Here is a 22206-nt window from a genome sequence, read left to right as displayed (position 1 = left end):
ACCACCCAAAGCTGAGGACTGGCTGTCCAGCCTGTCAGAATTGTTCCAAATGGAGATGATCAAATTCACCACCTGGGGATTGGAAGAGGGCTACCACAAAATGTGGAGGCCATTCACCAACCCGTTCCATGACCCTATTTGTAGCCAGCCGCCAATAAGCCAGAGGGAGGGAGATGAACCACAGACACAAACTTTAAGAGACAGTGGGCGGGGGGAACAAAGAGGCACAGAACCCAACCATTCCCCACACGAGGCGGGAGAGATGGGCACCACCTCCTCAACAAAAACGCTTATAAACAAGAACAACCAAATAAGAACAACATGTATCAAAACAGTTTGCAATACAAACACCCCGGGAAACATACTTCCCAGCAATCAACTATACAGTCTGTGTAAATTATTTCCCCATACCACACCGCCCCCCCCATCTCCGTGACTAACAGCTCCTCAAACATGGTCACAAACATCCCCCAACTATTCCCAAACCTCTCTGCAGAGCCCCATAACTCGTATGTTATCTTCTCCAACCTGAGGAAGTCATACAGTTTACACGACCAAGCTGCTAGTCCTGGTGGCGATGCCGACCGCCACTCTAGTAAAATTTGCCGATGTGCAATCAGCGAGACGAAGGCCATGACATCGGCCTTCCTCCTCTCCACGAGCTCCGGCTTGTCTGAAACTCCAAATATCGCCACCAAAGGGTCCGGGTCCACTCCCTCCTCCATTACCCTGGCTAAGACCGCGAACACTCCCACCCAGAATCTTCCCAATTTTTCGCAACCCCAAAACATGTGTGGGTGATTCGCTGGCCCCAGCCCACACCTCTCAAACGCATTTGCTACCCCCTGAAAGAACCCCACTCATTCTCGCCTGAGTCATATGCACACTGTGCACCACCTTAAACTGAATCAGGTTCATCCTTGCACAGGAGGTCCCGTTTACCCTACGCAGTGCCTCACTCCATACTCCCTGATTGATGTCCCCTCCCAATCTCCATCCTTGATCTTCACCACCCTCTCTCCTCCCTGCCCCACCAGCCACTTGTATGTATCCCCAATTCTTCCCTCTCCTTCCACATCCGGAAGCAGCAGTCCCTCCAGCAGGGTGTATTCCGGCATCGAATAAGAGCAACTTAACACGAGGCAATATAAGTAGCACTACGCTACCCAAATAGGTTCAGGTTTGATGAAGCAACGAACAAAGAAGGCACACCAGGCAGCAAAATGGGGAGGGAGGGGGCTTGGGAAATAGGGCGAGTTGGGGGTAGGAAGCCAAGCCAAAGTTGGGCACTTGAAAAAAAAGTGAATTGTAACTGATGTATATAGTTTCTGTGCATGTTTACTTTAGCTTTGTTTTACATAAAATGAAAAACCGTGATAAAATCAAAAACAAAAATACACTGGACACCATTTCTAGGTGACTAAGTAGGCAACAGCCTCAAACAGGCCACAGCTAATGTTGCCCAAGATGGTGTGCAAATGAGGGTGTGCAAAAAGTACTCCTGAAGTATATTTATTTGTACTCCTTTTACACATAACATCGTATTTAAGTTATGGATGAAAAGAAATCCCTGCTGCAGCTCAGCATTTCGCTTGGATATCTTAGCAAAGAATGGCAAATGGCTATGAATGTGCATTATTTTAAAATAGTATCAGTCATTGACATCCAGCTGTAAAAAGAAATCACCTGCCAAATCTGAAAGCAAAACAAGAGTTGATAATCTATCAGTATTTGTGGTGGCCCATGTAACATGAGAAAAACTGAAGGAGGAAGTTGTCATTGACACATTTTTCCATTACAAATTGCTTTCCATTTCTCTTGACCTATTAAAATACTGCTCACGAAAACAAGAAATGTGATTCAATATTTTACTTTAATATAAAACGTGTTGCACATGAAAATTCCAGAAGAATTTGTATAAAAAGTTATTAAAAAAAACTCAACAGAACAGTGTTATACATATTTACCAAGTAATCTTTTTACACAACCCAAAACCTACATTGCACCTGTGACTTTATATATAATAAACATTCCCAAATGGAACAAAGATATTTAGAAACAAAGTTTCATCTAATTACAAGCATTCACAGAAAACAAAATCACGTTTTTCACTATGAATAATCATATGTACACAGCTATAAGAAAGTATCATTTTAAGCTAACCTCTGCCAATCCAGGGACTTGAGGGACCCCACACAATATCTACATTGTTACTTTCTGTAAAAATTCAGACTTGGCTCATCCAACAATTTTAAAACAAATATAGCTGAATCATCAGGACACACAGGCACAAACACACAACATTAAATAATGTGTGGTCTGAGGTGAAATTAGGTAATTTTCATTTGGAAGTAAATCTGTGGTCAGATGAACTCTGGCAAAATAAGTTTTAAAAATCGTAACGTTCCAGATTTTTACTATTATTGTACCATTCAAGTGCCTGGTATTTGTAAGTGCAGCATACTCAGAAATACTACTTGGAATAATGGCATACTGGGAAATAATTTAACTTGCGACATAAGGGAGAACATAACCCCGACTCTAGCCCAGCTTGTTCACAATATCCTCAAAATGTCACACAGTGGACTAATGTGCACATCTCACATTTCCCAGTTGGTAACCCTGTCCAAAATCCACATCAGAGGACTTTCAATCGATTCACAGGGCTGACACTAAGGATGTACTAACATTTTCATTGATTGACCACACAGCTAGAAACACAGATGGATGGTGCTAGAGGATGATGCTAAGGAACAAAAAAATGAAAAGCATAATTCTGCTAAAACCTTGTCAGAAGCTCACAAAAATACTAGTTTCTGTTATGCGACACCACACCCCGAGATTTTTCTCTCTTTTCTTCAAAGGTAATGATTGATAGAGATGTGGTTCTGTTACATCATGCAGGGGCTGCTCTCCCTTGAGTCTAGACACAGCATTAGACATATATGCTAACATTTTAGCTAAAAGTCATTAAGCTCTTATCAGCAACAGATGAAGGATATGGAAGCGAACACGTAATTGAAATTAATAAATTCAGCTTAGACAAACCATAAAACCTGAAAGAGTCTTTAGTTTGACGGTGAAGTCATCTTTGAGCTAGTTTGAATTTGACAAGTGACAAGTACAGAATTAAAAACATGAATCTCCTGATGCAGCCTGGCCTGTGATTACTCTGCACACCCGAAAATCATTCTCAGGAAGTTTGAAGGTATTAAACATTTTTCAGGATTGAAAAAGCAAATAACACTGTGCAGTTTGTCTAATGGGGCCATATAGCAGAACAAAATGGATACAAAATGGTCAATTATTTTGGAAGCACTTGGTTAATTACACTTCACCAATGGTAAGTAAACAATACTGCCCTAACTCCAGAAATGTTCTAACCTTCAATCAACTCTTCTTGCTTTCTCTCCTGTGCGCAGTAACTCACACAGGAGTACAGTGCCAAAGGTTATCTGTAGTCTCAAATACTTTGTCAAATGCCATTCTGATGGCACACACTTTTCAGTGGAAATAATTGGATGGCATCTGGAGCAAAATGCCTGGCTGCTATTTTTTCCCCTTTCGTGGCAAGGAAGATTATGGCCCAAATCTTCAACTAGAGTGAGAAAAAATCCAGAATAGGAATTGGTTCTGATGAGGTTTGAAGTTATTTCCCAGTATGAAGAAAAGTACATCTACTGTCTGACATTCAATGAATAATCTCTCTCGCCATTATTACCCAAATTATTTTCTCATCTTGAAATTTTGGGTGAAGACTGTAGTCCTTAGCCCACTCTTACCTCATTTTGTAGCCATCACTTTTGATTTTCTTTTGGCATTAGTGTTATAGTTATGGACAAATACGAGGGAAGTGGGACTAATTGGTTTGCTCTGTGCAAGCAACAGACACAATGGGCTGAAATGGCCTCTTTCTCTGCAGTAAGAATTAATATTTCGATGCGTGTTTTAGATCATAATGGGGGGGGGGGGTTGGAGATTATAAAGAATCAACAAGGAATAGGGGATTAATGAGAATGAAAGAACAGCATAGCGTTTTGCTGCAACCCACCAGGCTCTGGTGGTTAGAACTGTACTCTTTCAAGGGCAGCACGGTGGCCTAGTGGTTAGCACAGCTGCCTCACGGTGCTGGGGTCCCAGGTTCGATCCCGGCTCTGGGTCACTGTCCGTGTGGAGTTTGCACATTCTCCCATGTCTGCGTGGGTTTCGCCCCCACAACCCAAAAATGTGCAGAGTAGGTGGATTGGCCACACTAAATTGCCCCTTAATTGGAAAAATTAATTGGGTAATCTAAATTTTAAAAAAAAGTACTGTACTCTTTCAAAGATAAGAGAGCGAACAATGCAATTTTGTAAAGCACTGCCCTGCTCTGTTCTGGCCAATAATTAGCTATTTTCAGCAATACATCTTATGTCATACTCAGCATTGCTTATTCTGCAAAATAAAACACTGAGGGAATGGCTAAGATTTAAAAAGAATGCAACTGCTTTCTACCCAAAATAAAAATAGGGAACGGTCCAATTCTACAGCATGTGTTTAAGCATCTGAAAAGAATCGTTTTATGTACAAACATTTACAATAATTTTAGGATTATGGTTTCATTAAGGTTTACTTTGAAATCCTAGCTTTAAGCATTAGTTAAGAAGCATTTGACTTTTGATGATTAGCCAATTTTTTAAATTAAAAAAACACAATCAAGTGTTTGTGCATATCCATCAAAACAAGTTTTGACTTCCATGCAATCTAAAGATTTATTGCAATAAGCTGAACTTTTCAGGGATGTTTACTTATCATACACGTGGTATGACCTTTTCAGCGATAACCACCGAATTTGAAACAAAAAGTGGGGCTTAGTAAGTTTAACTGTCGAAGATACCCTCATCAAAACATACTACAAACATATCTGCATACTCAATAAATTGCAGCATCACAATTCCAGGACGCATTAAAGCTTACGTCCTGTCTTTCCATGAAGAACATGTTTTGGGGAACGGGTGGCAGCAGTAGGGTGGGAGGGTTTAATATTAATGCCATTTTCAGAACTGTTAATACCTACTTCACATTGGTTCATCAGATATTGTATGCAACAGATTACCTCCAGTGAAAACACATTTTTTCGAACATTAGTTTCCAAATAGTTATCACCTCTGGTTGACAATATTTTCATTTCAAAAGTTTGCTGGATGCAATTCTGACGGATTCGTTATTTCAGAATTTAATCTTTGATCCAGTTCCATTAGGCAGTTGCTTGCCGCAGAAGGGATTTGCTCAGTTACTGATGCCCTCCATGTATGTAGGGCCTCCATGGCTCCCACAGGGTTACTGGGAGCTAGGTCGTAAACTGCATAAACTGCTGATAACTGTACAGGCCATGGGACACCTGGAAATGTCAGAGAGCAGAAATCATGATCACAAACTGCTCAGTACATAATATATGTAAGATACCATCAGTTTAAAACATCTTTACACATTTTCTTCTATTTACAATCAGTAATGGCAACTTTGGACTAGACCTTTTTCCGACACGTTCCCTGTGTAATCAAGACCTATTAAAGATCTAAAATATACAGACAAAAAGTGTCCAGATACTTCTTCAACAGTGGAACAGATATTCCTTTTCTACAAAATCTTGGTTCCAGCATTGTCTTACTCTATTAAGCCAAACCCAAGTTCAAGTGGAAAGATATTCCCAAAACCAACCAGCTTTGTACTTACTACTTCTGACAGTTTAAAAACAAGCAAGGAAATTAAACATAATAAACATTTAGACCCTCCAGCTTGCTCCACCATTCATTAAGATCATAGCTGATCTGGCTGTGCCTTAACTCCACTTTTCTGCCTGCCCTCATAACCCTCGATTCCCAGGGAGTTCAAAAATCTCTCCAACTCAGCCTTGAATATATTCAATGACCCAGCCTTCACTGTTTTCTGGGGTAGAAAATTTCAAAGCTTACTCACCCTTTGAGAGAAGAGGTTCCTCCGCATTCCAGTCTTAAGTGGGATTATTTCCAAAATGTGCTCACTAGTTCACGAGGGGAAACATCTTCTCAGTATCTACCCTGTAAAGCCTCCTTAATTTTATAAATTTCAATAAGATTACCTCTCAACTTTCTCAACTCAAACGAATATTGGTCCAGCCTGACCAACCTTTCATCATAAGACCACCCCTTCATGCCAGGAATCAACCTAGTGAGCCTTCTCTAAACATCCTACAAGGAACAAAGAAAATTACAGCACAGGAACAGGCCCTTCGGCCCTCCCAGCCTGCGCCGATCCAGATCCTTTATCTAAACCTGTCTCCTATTTTCCAAGGTCTACTTCCCTCTGTTCCCGCCCGTTCATATACCTGTCCAGATGCATCTTAAATGATGCTATCGTGCCCGCCTCTACCACCTCCGCTGGTAAAGCGTTCTAGGCACCCACCACCCTCTGTGTAAAAAACTTTCCACGCACATCTCCCTTAAACTTTCCCCCTCTCACCTTGAAATCGTGACCCCTTGTAACTGACACCCCCACTCTTGGGAAAAGCTTGTTGCTATCTACCCTGTCCATACCTCTCATAATTTTGTACACCTCAATCAGGTCCCCCCTCAACCTCCGTCTTTCCAACGAAAACAATCCTAATCTACTCAACCTTTCTTCATAGCTAGCACCCTCCATACCAGGCAACATCCTGGTGAACCTCCTCTGCACCCTCTCCAAAGCATCCACATCCTTCTGGTAATGTGGCAACCAGAACTGCACGCAGTATTCCAAATGTGGCCGAACCAAAGTCCTACACAACTGTAACATGACCTGCCAACTCTAGTACTCAATACCCCTTCCGATGAAGGCAAGCATGCTGTATGCCTTCTTGACCATTCTTATCCACCTGCGTTGCCACCTTCAGGGTACAATGGACCTGAACTCCCAGATCTCTTTCTACATCAATTTTCCCTAGGACCCTTCCATTGACCATACAGTCCGCTCTTGAATTTGATCTTCCAAAATGCATCACCTCCCATTTGCCTGGATTGAACTCCATCTGCCATTTCTCTGCCCAACTCTCCAATCTATCTATATTTTGTTGTATTCTCTGACAGTCCTCCTCGCTATCTGCAACTCCACCAATCTTAGTATCATCTGCAAACTTGCTAATCAGACCACCTATACCTTCCTCCAGGTCATTTATGTAGATCACAAACAACAGTGGTCTGAGCACGGATCCCTGTGGAACGTCACTAGTCACCCTTCTCCATTTTGAGACACTCCCTTCCACCACTACTCTCTGTCTCCTGCTGCCCAGCCAGTTCTTTATCCATCTAGCTAGTGCACCCTGAACCCCATACGACTTCACTTTTTCCATCAACCTGCCATGGGAAACCTGATCAAACGCCGTACTAAAGTCCATGTATATGACATCTACAGCCCTACCCTCATCAATTAACTTTGTCACTTCCTCAAAGAATTCTATTAGGTTTGTAAGACATGACCTACCCTGCACAAAACCATGCTGCCTATCACTGATAAGTCTATTTTCTTCCAGATGTGAATAGATCCTATCCCTCAGTATCTTCTCCAACAGTTTGCCTACCACTAACGCCAAGCTCACAGGTCTATAATTCACTGGATTATCCCTGCTACCCTTCTTAAACAAAGGGACAACATTAGCAATTCTCCAGTCCTCCGGGACCTCACCCGTGCTCAAGGATGCTGCAAAGATATCTGTTAAAGCCCCAGCTATTTCGAACATCGCTTCCCTCAGTAACCTGGGATAGATCCCATCCGGTCCTGGGGATTTGTCCACCTTAATGTCTTTTAGAATACCCAAAACTTCCCCCTTCCGTATGACAACTTGACCTAGAGTATTTAAACATCCATCCCTAGCCTCAACATCCGTCTTGTCCCTCTCCTTTGTGAATACCGATGCAAAGTACTCATTAAGAATCTCACCCATTTCCTCTGAGTCCATGCATAAATTCCCTCTTTTGTCTTTGATTGGGCCAATCCTTTCTCTAGTTACCCTCTTGCTCCTTACATACGAATAAAAGGCTTTGGGATTTTCCTTAACCCTGTTAGCCAAAGATATTTCATGACCCCTTTTAGCCCTCTTTATTGCGCGTTTGAGATTTGTCCTACTTTCCCGATATTCCTCTAAAACTTCATCAGTTTTGAGTTGCCTCGATCCTATGTATGCTTCCTTTTTCATCTTAGCTAGTCTCACAATTTCACCCGTCATCCATGGTTCCCTAATCTTGCCATTTCTATCTTTCATTTTCACAGGAACATGTCTGTCCTGCACTCTAATCAACCTTTCCTTAAAAGACTCCCACATTTCAAATGTGGATTTACCCTTAAACAGCTGCTCCCAATCCACATTCCCTAGCTCCTGCCGAATTTTGTTATACTCTGCCTTTCCCCAATTTAGTACTCTTCCTTTCGGACCACTCTTGTCCTTGTCCATGAGTATTCTAAAACTTACGGAATTGTGATCGCTATTCCCAAAGTAATCACCAACTGAAACATCAACCACCTGGCCGGGATCATTCCCCAATACCAGGTCCAGTATGGCCCCTTCCCGAGTTGGACTATTTACATACTGCTCTAAAAAACTCTCCTGCATGCTCCTTACAAACTCTGCTCCATCTACGCCTCCAACACTACACGAATCCCATTCAATGTTGGGGAAGTTAAAATCTCCCATCACAACCACCCTATTGCTCCTACATTTTTCTATAATCTGTCTGCATATTTGTACCTCTACTTCATGCTTGCTTTTGGGAGGCCTGTAGTAAAGTCCCAACAATGTTACTGCACCCTTCCTATTTCTCAGCTCCACCCATATTGCCTCAGTGCTCGAATCCTCCATCGTGCCCTCCTTAATCACAGCTGTGATATCATCTCTGACGAGCAATGCAACTCCTCCACCCCTTCTATCTCCCTCTCTATCCCTCCTGAAGCATCTATACCCTGGGATATTCAGTTGCCAGTCCTGCCCTTCCCTCAACCAAGTCTCAGTAATACCAATAACATCATATTCCCAGGTACTGATCCAAGCCCTAAATTCATCTGCCTTATCTGCTACACTTCTCGCATTAAAACAAATGCACCTCAGACCACCTATCCCTTTGCGCTCACCATCTCTTCCCTGTCTACTCTTCCCCTGAGTCACAATGAGTTTATTATCTAATACCTTACTGGCTTTAGTTGCTGCCTCTTTACTGACCTCTAACTTCCTAATCTGGTTCCCATCCCCCTGCCACATTAGTTTAAAACCTCCCCAACAGTGTTAGCAAAAGGACCCCCTGGGACATTGGTTCCAGTCCTGCCCAGGTGTAGACCATCCTGTTTGTAATGGTCCCACCGCCCCAGAACCGGTTCCAATGTCCCAAAAATCTGAACCCCTCCCTCCTGCACCATCTCTCAAGCCACGTATTCATTCTGACTATTCTTGAATTTCTACTTTGACTGTCCCGTGGCACTGGTAGCAATCCTGAGATTACTACCTTTGAGGTCCTACTTTTTAAACTTATCTCCTAACTCCCTAAATTCTGATTGTAGGACCTCATCCCTTTTTTTAAACCTATATCGTTGGTGCCTATATGCACAACGGCAACTGGCTGTTCACCCTCCCCTACAAGTTCATCCTTCCTTAAGTAAGGAGCCCAAATTGTACACAGTACTCTAGATACGGTCGTACCCATGCTATGTAAATGTGTTGGCAGGAATTGCCTACTTTTATATTCCATCGCTTTCACAAAAAAGTCCAGTGCATTTGCCTCCCGAATTACTTGCTTTACCTGCACACTACCTTTTTTGATTTGTGTAAATGGACACCCATCCTCCTGTATAACATTCTGTTTTTCAATTATCCCCACCGAAGCGGGCAAATTCACATTTTCCTGCATTATACTTCATCTGCCATTAATTGCCCTCTCGCGTGCCTTATTCATTTCCCTTTGCAACCTCTGTGTCCTCCTCATAACTTGTTTTCCTATCTTTGTATCAACAACAAATGCAGCTACAATATATTCTGTCACTTCATCCAAGTCATTAATATAGTTGTAAATAGTTGAGGCCTCAACACAGATCCCTGTAGCAATCCACAAGTTACAATTTGTCAAGCTGAAAATGACCCATTTGTCCTTCAGCTTCCACCACCTTTTAGAGGCCAATTAAGGATGGACAACAGATGTTGGCTTAGCCAGCGAAGCCCAAATCCTGTAAAAAATGAATTAAGTTGGCTAATCCTCTATTCATGCTATTATATTACCTTGAACGCCGTGAGCTCTTACAGCGTGCAGTAAGCTTTGATGAGGCACCTGATGGAACAGCTTTAGAAATCCTAATACTCCATATCTACTGGTTTACCATTATCCAGTCAGCTTGTTAGGACTCTTAAGAAGTTTGTGAAAAACATTTCCCATCTATAAAACCATGTTAATTTTGCTTGGATTTATTATGATATTCTAAATGTTGCAATGAACAGGTGATGCAACTACATAAAGAGCATAACATTCTGATGAAACATGAATAAATAATCAAAAATTAACATTTCCGTTAAACTTATTTAGAACTAACATTTTTTCTTTAATGCATAAAAATGGCAACATACAACTCCAATGACTAAAAATATGGGGTGCAATTGACCCAGAAAATGACTTGCGGCGTGATCCAACAGCCACGCTGCGCCCGATAAGCAGCGTGCCATGGCGCACTGTGGCTGATAAAAGCCAGGAGACCCCACTCCCAGGATCTACCCCACTTGCAATGCCTCGAGAGATCTAACATGATCTTGTGAATCGGTGCGATATAAATCCCATCCATTGTGGGAGACAGCTAGTCTCACTTTAATACTGGTCTCCACAAACGGGGATCAGATGCAAAGGGCCCTCATGGGGGTCTTCCAGGGGATTGGAGGCCCAAGTGCATGCCCTTTGGCCAGGGGGCACCCTGACACTGGTGGTGCCAGCCAAGCATCCTGGCACTGCCACATGGATGCCAACCTGGCACTGCCAAGGTGGCCAAATGGCACTGCCAGCTGGCAAGGCACTGCCAGGGTTCCAGGCTCGCGAACAAGTCTTAAGTGTCCTATGCGGGTGTTGGGGTGAAGGGGGGCCTCGGAGATCGGACATAATTTAAAAATGGGGTCCCAATCTCTCGCTGCACTGAGGGGTTCTGGAGAGCCGAGTTCCTCAGTGCACAAAACGGAGTCGTGGAGCTCGTCAGTGCACAAAATGGGGCTATGTGCGGCCCTGGCCTCGCTTTCCCCGCTTAGCCCCTTATCTAACACAGGTGGTATTCTATAGCCATGTGGTTCTGGGAAACATGCAACTAAATGCGCTCGCTATGGGACTTTGTTCCCTTTTAGTAGAATTGTCATTTTGGATGGGTTTGGCAGGGTGTTTGCTGCTAGCCTTTTGGATGAGACCCAGACCTATATTCACCCAAACTTAGGTCATGTTTTTTGGCGCTTGGGAAGTTTCTCAAAGGCCAATCCCACACTTAAGATTAAAAGTGAGCATGGGTTCCCCCCACCCCCAGCATTAGGGTAATCCTGCCCCATACCAATCCATCCTTGTGGGCATTGGGCCCCCCCCCCCCCCCCCATATCCCCTGAGCATACCCTGATATGTGGCCGCTGAAGGCCCTCCACCTTTCGGGGTCCCCTTCCCCTTTTCAGTCCCCGCCCCTTCAGGCCCGCCCCCAACCTTCATACCTCCTGTTCACCACCCCCCCCCCTCCCCCAACACCTGTCAGGCCCCCTCCCCAACAAGTCCCCACGCTTTGACATTGCCAACCTGGCACCTCGGCACTGCCAGGGTGTTCGGGTACTAGGGTGAGGCGTTGCCAGTGTATCCCAAGATACTGCGGCCTGAAACCGGCTGTGCATATTTAGACGAGCCTAATAATTCATTTAAATATGATTATCTGGATCACGCCCTCGCAGGGCACCTGGGGTTGGGCGACTCATACGCGGTTTGGCAGCCGGCCGAAGCTCGTTTTGGGCCTCTCCTGCAATGTTCCTGGCACAGCGGGATCGGCATTAGACACAATGGGGATGGAAAAATTGCACATTGAAATCACATGGTCAAGTGTTTAACAGGATTCAAAATTTAAGCAAGAAAGTTCCTTCACAGTGACATGTACAAGGACACTTACCCTCTTGACATGCATGTTGGAGGAACTTGTTTATCACTGCAGCCATGTTTTTTACAGCGACTAACGATTCTTTCTTCAGTCCTTGCTGACCCAGGCATCCTTCCAATTAAACAAAACCCAGTTAGCACCACAATTCTGCAATGTCTGATAGAAGGCCTACAATATTTTTAAACCCAAAATAATTCAAAATTGTCACTTTTACTGAACACTATCCTCTCCCTAAGTCTTGAAAATATGGTTATCTCTGGTCAACTGAAAAGCAATTTCCTTCAGACATGCATTGATCAGAGAACCAACAGACATATAGTCGTGGCAGGGCCACGCTTCTGGTGATGAACCAAATGAAACGGAGCAAGGTGCCAACACAGAACCATCATTCACTATAGTAACCTGCCTGGGCATCCTCATGCCTGCATTGTACATGCAGCAAAGTAGGGACCCGTAATAGTATATGCTGTACTGCTGCAACACACTAACAGGAAAAATATTAGAAAAATGTTAATGCATATTAAAAAAATCATCTGGGTTATCCAGACTGAAGAGGACACAAATAAATGTCAATAATGGCAGTTAACACTGATTTTTCACTACAAGTAGCCACGCATGCATATATCCATGAGAGAACATTAAAGTTATATAAAACATACTTCAAATGCACCACAATTGAAGTCCAAATATCAAGAAAGCAGAGTTAAATATTCATTGTTGGGCATAAGTAAAATACTGTGGATGCTGGAAAATGAACTGAGAACACCAAATACAGGAAACACTCATGGAGAAGGAAATGTGGCATAAGGGGCTGGTACATAAAGGGTTAATATGAGACTCCTTACCACTCAGACAGTGTTGTAAGAAAACACATTACCCACATCCAGGGGTTAGTGTGGTGTTGAGCAAAGACAAATGTAGACCTAAACCTGGAGATATCTCCTCTTAGTACCATTTACTACACATGTAAATTGTTACAGTTGATAATGACTTACAGTTAACCAATGGTAGACTATAGATATTGCTTTCAGACGTACTGATCTGTAACTAACACCCCAGGACATGGTGGCAGCCAGAGCATAAAGACCAGAGGCAAGGAAGCCATGTCCCCTTGTTTACAGCTGCCGTAAATCAGTTGAGTTTAAAGGTCCAGATACTTTCAATCCAGGGGAAAGGCAGGTTTGGCAGGTAACGTTAGGATTTGGATGGAGAGGTCAGCCAGCCAGGGAGATGTTGGAGGGCGAGTGAGGGTTCGGCCAATCAGTGGCTTGGGGGTGCGAGGCGGGTTGATGACCTGTTGAGGGGGTCAGGGAGGCAGGAGTCTCATGGGCGTCCTTATAATACTTACACAGAAGCTATAAGTGGTTTCAGTTCTAACTTTTCTGGGCAACTGTTGCCTGATGACAGTCAAAACCATCCAAAGTTTAAGTCACAATTAAACGGATTGTTGCCACTGCAAGGCAAATGCCCATAGGAACTTTGCATTTCCCAGGCTATTGCCATGCAATCCTCACCAGGGAACCTCCCCAGCGCGATACGGGTACCCCCTCTGGAGCTCGGATGTTCTTGCCAGTATATAAAGGGCGGGATTCTCCAATAATGGGGCTATGCCCCCACGCTGGCATGAACAGCGGTGCCAACACTCCAGTGTCAACGGTCCCGATAATGGGGAATGCTCCACTTCTTAGGGGGCTAGGTTGGCGCCGGAGTGGTCCCCGCAGCTCCATCCGGCGCAGAACGAGGGGGTGAGCGGGTGGGCGCTGTCAACGACCTCCAACCGGCGTAGCGAGAATCCTGCGGGCACCCGAGAATGGGGAAGTCAGCGTTGGGGCGCGATTCTCACGTCCGCCCGGGGATTTTCCGACCCGGCACCGGAACGGAGAATCCGGCCAATGTTTCTCATTCTCTATGGATGGTGCCTGATTTGCTAAGAATTTCCAGCATTTTCTATGGTCGATCTCAGGGCAAGAGAGAACAGGCAATAACTGCAGTCTTGTTGGTGTTGTTCAAATCAAAACATCCACAGGGGCTGTTTAGAACAGGGCTAAATCGCTGGCTTTGAAAGCAGACCAAGCAGGCCAGCAGCACGGTTCGATTCCTGTAACAGCCTTCCCGAACAGGCGCCGAAATGTGGCGCCTAGGGGCTTTTCACAGTAGCTTAATTTGAAGCCTACTCGTGACAATAAGCGATTTTCATTCATTTAATTTCACTTGCATTTTATTTAGAAGTTGTGTGCAAGAATATGGAAACTTTGGGCTCAAAAAAAAACCAAATAAAATCCTACTGCTCTTTTTTGGAAATAAACATTCAGGGCTATCAGCTTATTGTTTTCAATACATGGGAAGAAGTTAAGTAAAAATAAAATACGGTTAAACATTGTCAAATGGCAAGTCTGAATGCATTGTTTCATTTTCAAATTTCATGACAGCCAAATGTCAATTAGCAATCAAAATAACCTTTTATATTATGCTAGTTCTGTCACAACAGTATCAATTTACATGAAAGTACTGACTAATCTCTAAAATAGCAGATAGGGCAGCAAAATATTACCAAAGCCATCTAGTTTCCTCTAATATTTAAATAAAGGTTTATGATCTTATTTGGATGACAGAAAAATGTAGTTCTGCATTAATGGCAATTCTAAAACGGATTGGGTGTTTCTTTGCAAAAAGATGTTGAAGTTAATTCAATAACCTCTATTGGAGATGGCCTGCTGCCCTGCAAAATAGAGCTAACGTTTTGAAATATAAATCCTGAATGAACATCTTTTCAGTGAACGTTTGTTTTCATTTAAACACAAGTTTTTCCATAAAATCACAGAGTTTCAAAAGCAAAAGCTATATGCGGCACAATTTATAATGAGATGCAAGGGACATGCATGGAGTATTTCATGATTAGCAGGATTTTCAGATAAGGTAAAGACAGTTAGCAGTAATCAAGTTAATTACCAATAAGTCTCATGACACCTGCAACCGTGACATCCTTAATGTGTAGAATACTATTCTGTCCTTTTCTACGTTTCATCCACTTATCCATCACAGGCCATACTTCCTTCCTAAAAGAAAAACCATAGCACAGAAATCAACCACTTTCAAAAAAGGAAAATGCATACTATAACCTCTCCAGCAAAAATATAAACAGCACTGTACAGGGAAATATTATCAAAAAAATCACTTAAACCTCTTGTATGTTTGTCATCACACAGAATTAGAAGTAAATTGGATGCACTTAGTTATATCATGCAAAAGGCAATTTATAGCAGTGTGCCCCGCTAGCTGCTGTTAATTTAATTATGGTTATCTGAGAGGTGCCACAGATGTCTGTTGAGTAGCCATTTTAAATCATAAGTATGAACAATCATTAAAACAAAACGGTCATAGTTTCTGAAGGACCCCATAGAGTAATAGATTTCCAGGCTAACAAGCAAAGCAATGTTATGAGTGCATTTCAGATAATATGGTTTTCAATTTGATGCTGCTATGCGACCTTAAACATGCTGACAAAACATTAAAATTATTAGTTGAACTGGCTTGTGCTAGTTACACCGCCGAAGACCTTCAAACTGCTTGGTGCTCACCCTTGTACATATACTGTCCTGCAAATGTCACTGAATAGATATCATAAGTATGAACCCTGACTTATTTTATCCTGTCCAAGCCTGGGGTGCTGAGGCTAACTGTCGCACCTAACTGCAAGTAGCTAACTGTTTTGGCTGAATTATAAGCTGAGCCATGGAGCAAGTTGTACCATGTGGTCTTTGCCTTTTCAACACTGTAATTAGTGCCATGGCAGGAGTTGTTGAGTTGTATACTCATACACAGTGATGCCAACTAGGAGAATATAACAACTGCTATGTAATCACTTTGATTTAATAAAGTACCTACAATTATGCACGTTAAAATTTACTTAAAATTGTTCTATGGTTACTTGAAATCAATAGCATTTTTTGATTTTTCTCAGAGCTCATTAGTCCAAGTGTATCTATGAAGTACCTTATGAAACAGTCATGTGTCCACGTCCATGGTTGTTGAGAGCACAACAGATCGATGGCATAAATCAGCTCCCACATATCACCATTGAAATCCATTCCGTATTCATCACTTGTTTGGAATCTCACTTTTGGACTCTGCTGCATTGCTATGAGGAAACTCGACACCAACGAACTAACATCTAGAGGCGAATTCTGAAAACCAAATAAATATCAATGAAATTAAACATTTCCAGTACTTTGAAGACACAGCTTCATCAATGAACTCCACAGAAATTGGTTAGCTCAATCTGCTTTCCCCTCTGGAAATTGATCATTCAGATAAGCAGATCAAGTAAAATTTTCACTCTCTGATGTGATGGTATCTAAAGGCTACTTGTGGCTTCCCTTTGCTTTAGTTATTCTCATAAAGGCTGAGATCGTAACCATGTGAAAGGGTAAAAAGGGGAAATTTCAGAAATGTGCACAAGAGAACTTTCTTGAACAGTGTATTAGTAGTCCAGCAAGCAAGGAAGCAAACTTGGTTACAATTCTGGGGAATGAAGTGGAACAACATGCTTTAGTAGAAGCACATTTGGGAGAGACCGGTCGTAATATCAACAGATGTGGAATAGTTACGGAAAAAAACAAGGTACAATCAATTGTAAATATATTTAACTCGAGGAGGATTAAGTTTGGTCAGTTAAGAAAAATATCTGGCTCCGTTAAGATTGGAATCAAAAACTTGTAGACGAAACAGTAAATTAACAAATGGGATGCCTTCAAAGAGGAGATAGTTCGAACACAGAGTCAACATGTTTCTATGAGGGGGAAATGGAAGGCATTCAAAGGTAAACTCCCTGAATAAATAAAAAGATATACAAAGGTTCATGATAGTTGTAAGATTTATAATACGATAGAGAGCCAAACTAAATATAGAAAGTACAGAGGAGATTGTAAAAGGAACAAAAGGTGCAAAGACAGAGTATGAGAACAGATTAGCAGGAACAAAGACCTGGGGGAGTATGTGCACAAGATAAATTGAGAGAAGATTGTTAAAAGAACACATATAGGATCCTTGGTTTGATGAATAGAATACAAATGTAAGGAAACTTCCCTTCTCTTCCTTGACCTCTCTGTCTCCATTGCTCTCATGCCCACATGTTCATCCCTGGTCTGCTGCAATGCTCCAGTAAAGCCGAATGCAAACTGGAGGAGCAGAATCTCCCCTTCCGATTAGGCACGTTACAGCCCTCAGGACTCAACGGAAGTCAACAATTTTAGACTGTGACCTTCCTCATGCATCTTAACCTTTATATATACATATTTTTGTCTGGCACAGTGGTTAGTACTGCTGCCTCGCAGCTCCAGGGCCCTGCGTTCAATTCCGGCCTCGGGTGACTGGGTGGATTTTGCACGTTGTCCCCGTGTCTCTGTGGTTTCCTCCAGGTGCTCCGGTTTCCTCCCACAGTCCAAAGATGTGCAGGTTAGGTGGGGTTAAGGAGATGGGGCAGGGGAGTGGGTCTAGGTAGAGTGCTCTTTCAAAGGGTCGATGCAGAGTCAATGAGCCAGATGGCCCAATTATTCTATAAACCCTCCCTCCCCCACTGGGCCATCTATCACTTGTTCTTAAGTTTTGCTACATCTTTGTTACGATCTCTCCTAGCTCCCACTAATCACTGACTTTCTTATACAGTGTATAATCCAACACATTCTGCCCTCTATTCAGCTCTGAAGAGTCACCTGGACTCAAAACGTTAACTGTGGCTGAAATTTTATGGCCATCGGATTCTCCATTCCTGCTGACAGCTCACCCTGCCCATGGGTTTTCTGGTGATGTGGAGTGGCTTCAATGGGAAATCCAATTGACAAGCGACTAGAGTAGAGAATCCCGCTGCTAGCGAACGTCTCACCGAGAAACACGCGGCTGGGAAACTGGGGAATCCAGCCCTCTGTTTTTGCTCCCTGCAGACGCTGCAAGACCTGCTGAGTTTTTCCAGCATTCTCGGTTCTTATTTCATATTCCAGAATCCACACTCTGTTGCTCTTATTTAAGTTTAAAAGTAGATTTGACATCAGGGTGTACAAAATCATGACTGTTTTTGATAAAGTAAATAGAGAAATCAAGATAATTTTTTTCCAGTAGCAGAGCAGCTACTGGAAGCAGCTTCAGGTGATCAGCAAAATAATCTGAGGTGGTGTGAGGATTTTTTTCAATGCAGTTAGTTGCTGCGGGTTTTTTCAATGCAGTTAGTTGCTGCGGGTTGGAATGCACTGCCCAATAGGTTGACGGAAGCATTTAAGTAATATTTAAGAGAAAGGATAAATACTCGAAGGCAACAAAAAGAGCCACTGGGATAGAGGGGGATGCAAATATTTGGATACTTCTATCAAAGAGTCAGGATAGGTGTCATAGGTCAAATGGCCTCCAGTTGCGATGCATTACACTTTATTTCACTTGCAGTATTTTGAAATCTTGCTGCTACATGTGCTTCTGGGCAAACATTTGTGTCTTGTCTAACTGTTAGATATTGTCCAATGTGGAATCATGGAGGTCAACAAAAAGTCACCAACGCTACTCTGATTCCTGCATGAGCCTCACATAAAATTAGTTTAGCTAGTCTCAGCGTAGTTTCCCTTTCATATGTATCTCATATTACCAATGCCTGGTCAGCTCTCAGCAGTGACTAAGATGCTGGACCAGAGCCGCAACATTTTAAACTTTTTAAGATGGTGCGAAAACATCGATTCATTCCAGGAGTGATAATATACGAAATAGGGCCTGGTTATTTTGTAAATAAACTTTATTAAAACAAAATAAAAAAAACAATATTTAAACTTCACACTTAACAATAACAGATTATATGTAGCTTCTTAACCATACCACACTAATTCCCATTAAACAGCACTTTAAATGAATATGCAGGTTGCGATCCACTTACGCAGGCAGGCAAAGGCGATACTTGCATTTACAAAGTAATTTTTCTTCATTTAGGGAAATTCTTTCAGGAGCCTTTTCCAGAGCCTGCCTCAGTGGCAACTTTCATGACCTCTCTCGGTCGTTTTCCAAAGCCTTCTCCTGTACCTGTTCAAAACAGGATTCTTTTTCGCTCCCTCTCTCTTTCTAAGCTCCGCCCAGCCCTGCAAACAAAGGTTCTCTGCTGGTGCTTACAGACTTGAACCCATCATAGTTATCTTGGCTGTTTTATGGCCCACTCCTGTTTATACAAAAGAACAGAGCCATGCTATTAATATGCAACTAACCTCCCATTGACAGACAAAGAGGCCATGAGACTCTGTAATGAGTTAATGGCTTGTCAGACAGGAGTGTCCCGAAGTACAATGGATCTGGGCCATCCTGTATATTCCCACTAACGAGTTTAAGTCTGACTGGGATGATGTAACTTGACCAGGTGCGGGCATATCCCTTGACTCTGTCTTATAGTCGTCCCCCCCTCCCAGTCTGATTAATGCCTAAATTGCCTGCTACATCTTTGATCCTATTTCTGGAGCCAATTTTCCTAATATCTCTCTTTCGTAACACTCAGTATAAAGCCACCCGGAAATGTAGTTTCAATTAGAATTCATCTGAGACTAAATTGTAACTCTCACAACCATCTCTATAATGGCCATAGAAGAGACTGTTACCTCAGAGTCACACTTCAAGCTGAGCTCACCTTCCGTGACTTTTGATCCTGCACCCTGATGGCCGATTCCTGAAACTTTCCAAGAATGCAAATATTGTCAGGAAAACATACCTGTGCATTCCTCTAACAAAATACTCCTGACGTTATAAAAAAATAACCCTGTCATTCCAAACTTGCTTCTCACAGCTCCAACCCTCGCAGACTGTAACAGAGACCTGGATATTCCTCCATTCAGTTGATAGCAGAACATGTACTTAACCAGTTAGGAACGAAAGAGAAAATGCTGGAAAATCTCAGCAGGTCTGGCAGCATCTGTATGGAGAGAAAAGAGCTAACGTTTCGAGTCCAATGACTCTTTGTCAAAGCTAACAGACAGAGAAAGCGGGAAATATTTATATTGTGGAGTGAGAATGAAAGATGAGTCATAGCCACAGAAACTCAGGGAAACCGGGTGCTAATGGCCACAGAAACCATGGGAAAGAGTGCTAACCAGTCTTAACCAGTTAGGCACCCTTATACCTAATCAAAGTTTCTCCCACATGACCCTTGGTAGGACCTTACTTAGATTATATAGTGGCCCACTCTCATGCACAAAATGCAAATTTGGCTCCAACCTGACAACCTCTCACCCCATTAAAATCGAAATCCAGTCCTGGGTAATTTCTCTCTCCCCAGGCCAAAATAACAAATTTCATCTCCTTATTGAAATAACAATCCTGTCCATAATTCAACTCTACGTGAAAAAAAGTGAACAACGCCCCTCCCCCAAAGTTCTTTCCTCCCAATTCATTTTGCCTTCCTTTTGTCTGTTTAATTTCCTACCGCCATTAACCCTGCTGTACCATCTTCAGAACTGTGCGGAGTCTGCACATTCTTCCCGTGTCTGCGTGGGTTTCTTCCAGGTGCTCCGGTTTCCTCCCACAGTCCAAAGGTGTGCAGGTTAGGTGGACTGGCCATGATAAATTGCCATTAGTGTCCTAAAAGGTTGGGTGGGGTTACTGGGTTATGGAGGCTGGAGGTGTGGGCTTAAGTGGGGTGCTCTTTCCAAGGGTCTATGCAGACTTGATGGACCAAATGGCCTCCTGCTGAACTGTAAATTCTATGATTGTATAACGAAAGCTGTCCCCATAACCGCTTCTAGCCACAAGTGTGACGGCCCTTCTACCTACCTTTAATTCCACTTGACTTGAGGAGTCGATGTAATCTCAAATCCATCTGCACAGGCAACTGTGGCACGATGGTAATTTTATATCGTTGGAAGTTGATTTATGCCATTGAAAAATCTTGCATTCACTATACATCTGTCACTCTTCAAAGCATCTTGATTCGTTACAGATGTGAGCTCAGTATTGTTTGAACTGAAGAAGGGGAAATGGCAACCACTACATGATGGAATCTTCTCACTGGAGCCAGAAATTCATAAGCAGTTTGCACTGCTGCCCCACAGTTTCAGGAGCCAGGTTCAAATCGGGCCTTGGGTCACTGCCTGTGTGGAGTTTGCATATTCTCCCCGTGTCTGCGTGGATTTCCTCCAGGTGCTCCGCTTTCCTCCCACAGTCCAAAGAGGTGCAGGTTAGGTGGATTGACCATGTTAAATTGCCCCTTCATGTCCAGGGATGTGTAGGTCAAGCGGTTAGTGGGATAGGGCAAGGAAGTGGACTTGGGTGGAGTGTTCTTTCAGAGGGTCGGTGTAGACCCGATGGGCCAAATGGCCTAATTCTGCACTGTAGGGATTCTATGAGCTGCTGATTGACTTCAATATGCAAAAAGATGCAATTACCTGTATATGTCGCCAACAGGCGCTGGAATGTGGCGACTAGGGGTTTTTCACAGTAACTTCACTGAAGCCTACTCGTGACAATAAGTTCATTTCATTTTGTTTCATTGACCCTCCCCTATCACTATAGGAGGTTAGATTAGCAGTTCAATATGCTGCAGATCCTTGCCTACAAATCAAGAGTACCATGAGAATGCCTAATGACAGATCACAGATCTGGGATTTTAACTCCGTTTCTCTCTCCACAGATGTTGTCACACATGCTTAGTATTTCCAGCATTTTCTGCTTTTATTTCTGATTTCCAGCATCTGCAGTATTTTGATTTTGTGCTTGTGGAGAGGCCTGTTATTTTCCTTCTGCATTTTTAATTACCATTCTGTTGGTGACTGATTTGGAGTATTCGCGAGTCTACCTTTAAAATTATTGCAGTAAAGAAGATCAGTCTTAAAAATAGAGTGGGAATATGTTATGCAACAGGTCAGAATACAGCAAAGGAAGTTGTAGATAACACAACAATTATACAGCTGCCACCAATGAAAGCACCAAAATGATGGCTTAACATCAGCCTGCAGCTAATGTGATATCACCTTCTAGTTCCTTGCAACAAAACTACAAAAGATATGTGCGTAATCATTTGATTGATAAATTATCCAATATTTTTTGTCCTGTTAAAAAACAAAGAAG

The 22206-nt window shown here is 42.7% G+C and overlaps 1 protein-coding gene across 2 annotated transcripts in view; it reads right to left on the bottom strand.

The window, feature by feature from the left end:
- Positions 1 to 1854: 1854 nt before the first annotated feature.
- ice1 (KIAA0947-like (H. sapiens)) overlaps positions 1855 to 22206 on the bottom strand; it is a 95976-nt gene continuing 75624 nt past the window's right edge. For both annotated transcript variants that reach the window (XM_038797189.1, XM_038797190.1), the window contains 4 exons: positions 16123 to 16313; positions 15079 to 15185; positions 12142 to 12240; positions 1855 to 5380 (listed from right to left, as the gene is read on the bottom strand). In XM_038797189.1, the coding sequence (XP_038653117.1) occupies positions 5169 to 5380; positions 12142 to 12240; positions 15079 to 15185; positions 16123 to 16313 (609 nt within the window). In that variant the 3' untranslated portion in view covers positions 1855 to 5168. The remainder of the gene's footprint in view (positions 5381 to 12141; positions 12241 to 15078; positions 15186 to 16122; positions 16314 to 22206) is intronic.

The sequence above is a fragment of the Scyliorhinus canicula genome, chromosome 5, assembly GCF_902713615.1.
Source record: "Scyliorhinus canicula chromosome 5, sScyCan1.1, whole genome shotgun sequence".
In the NCBI taxonomy this organism is placed as follows: Eukaryota; Metazoa; Chordata; class Chondrichthyes; order Carcharhiniformes; family Scyliorhinidae; genus Scyliorhinus; species Scyliorhinus canicula.
This window is presented reverse-complemented; position numbering and strand designations above follow the sequence as displayed.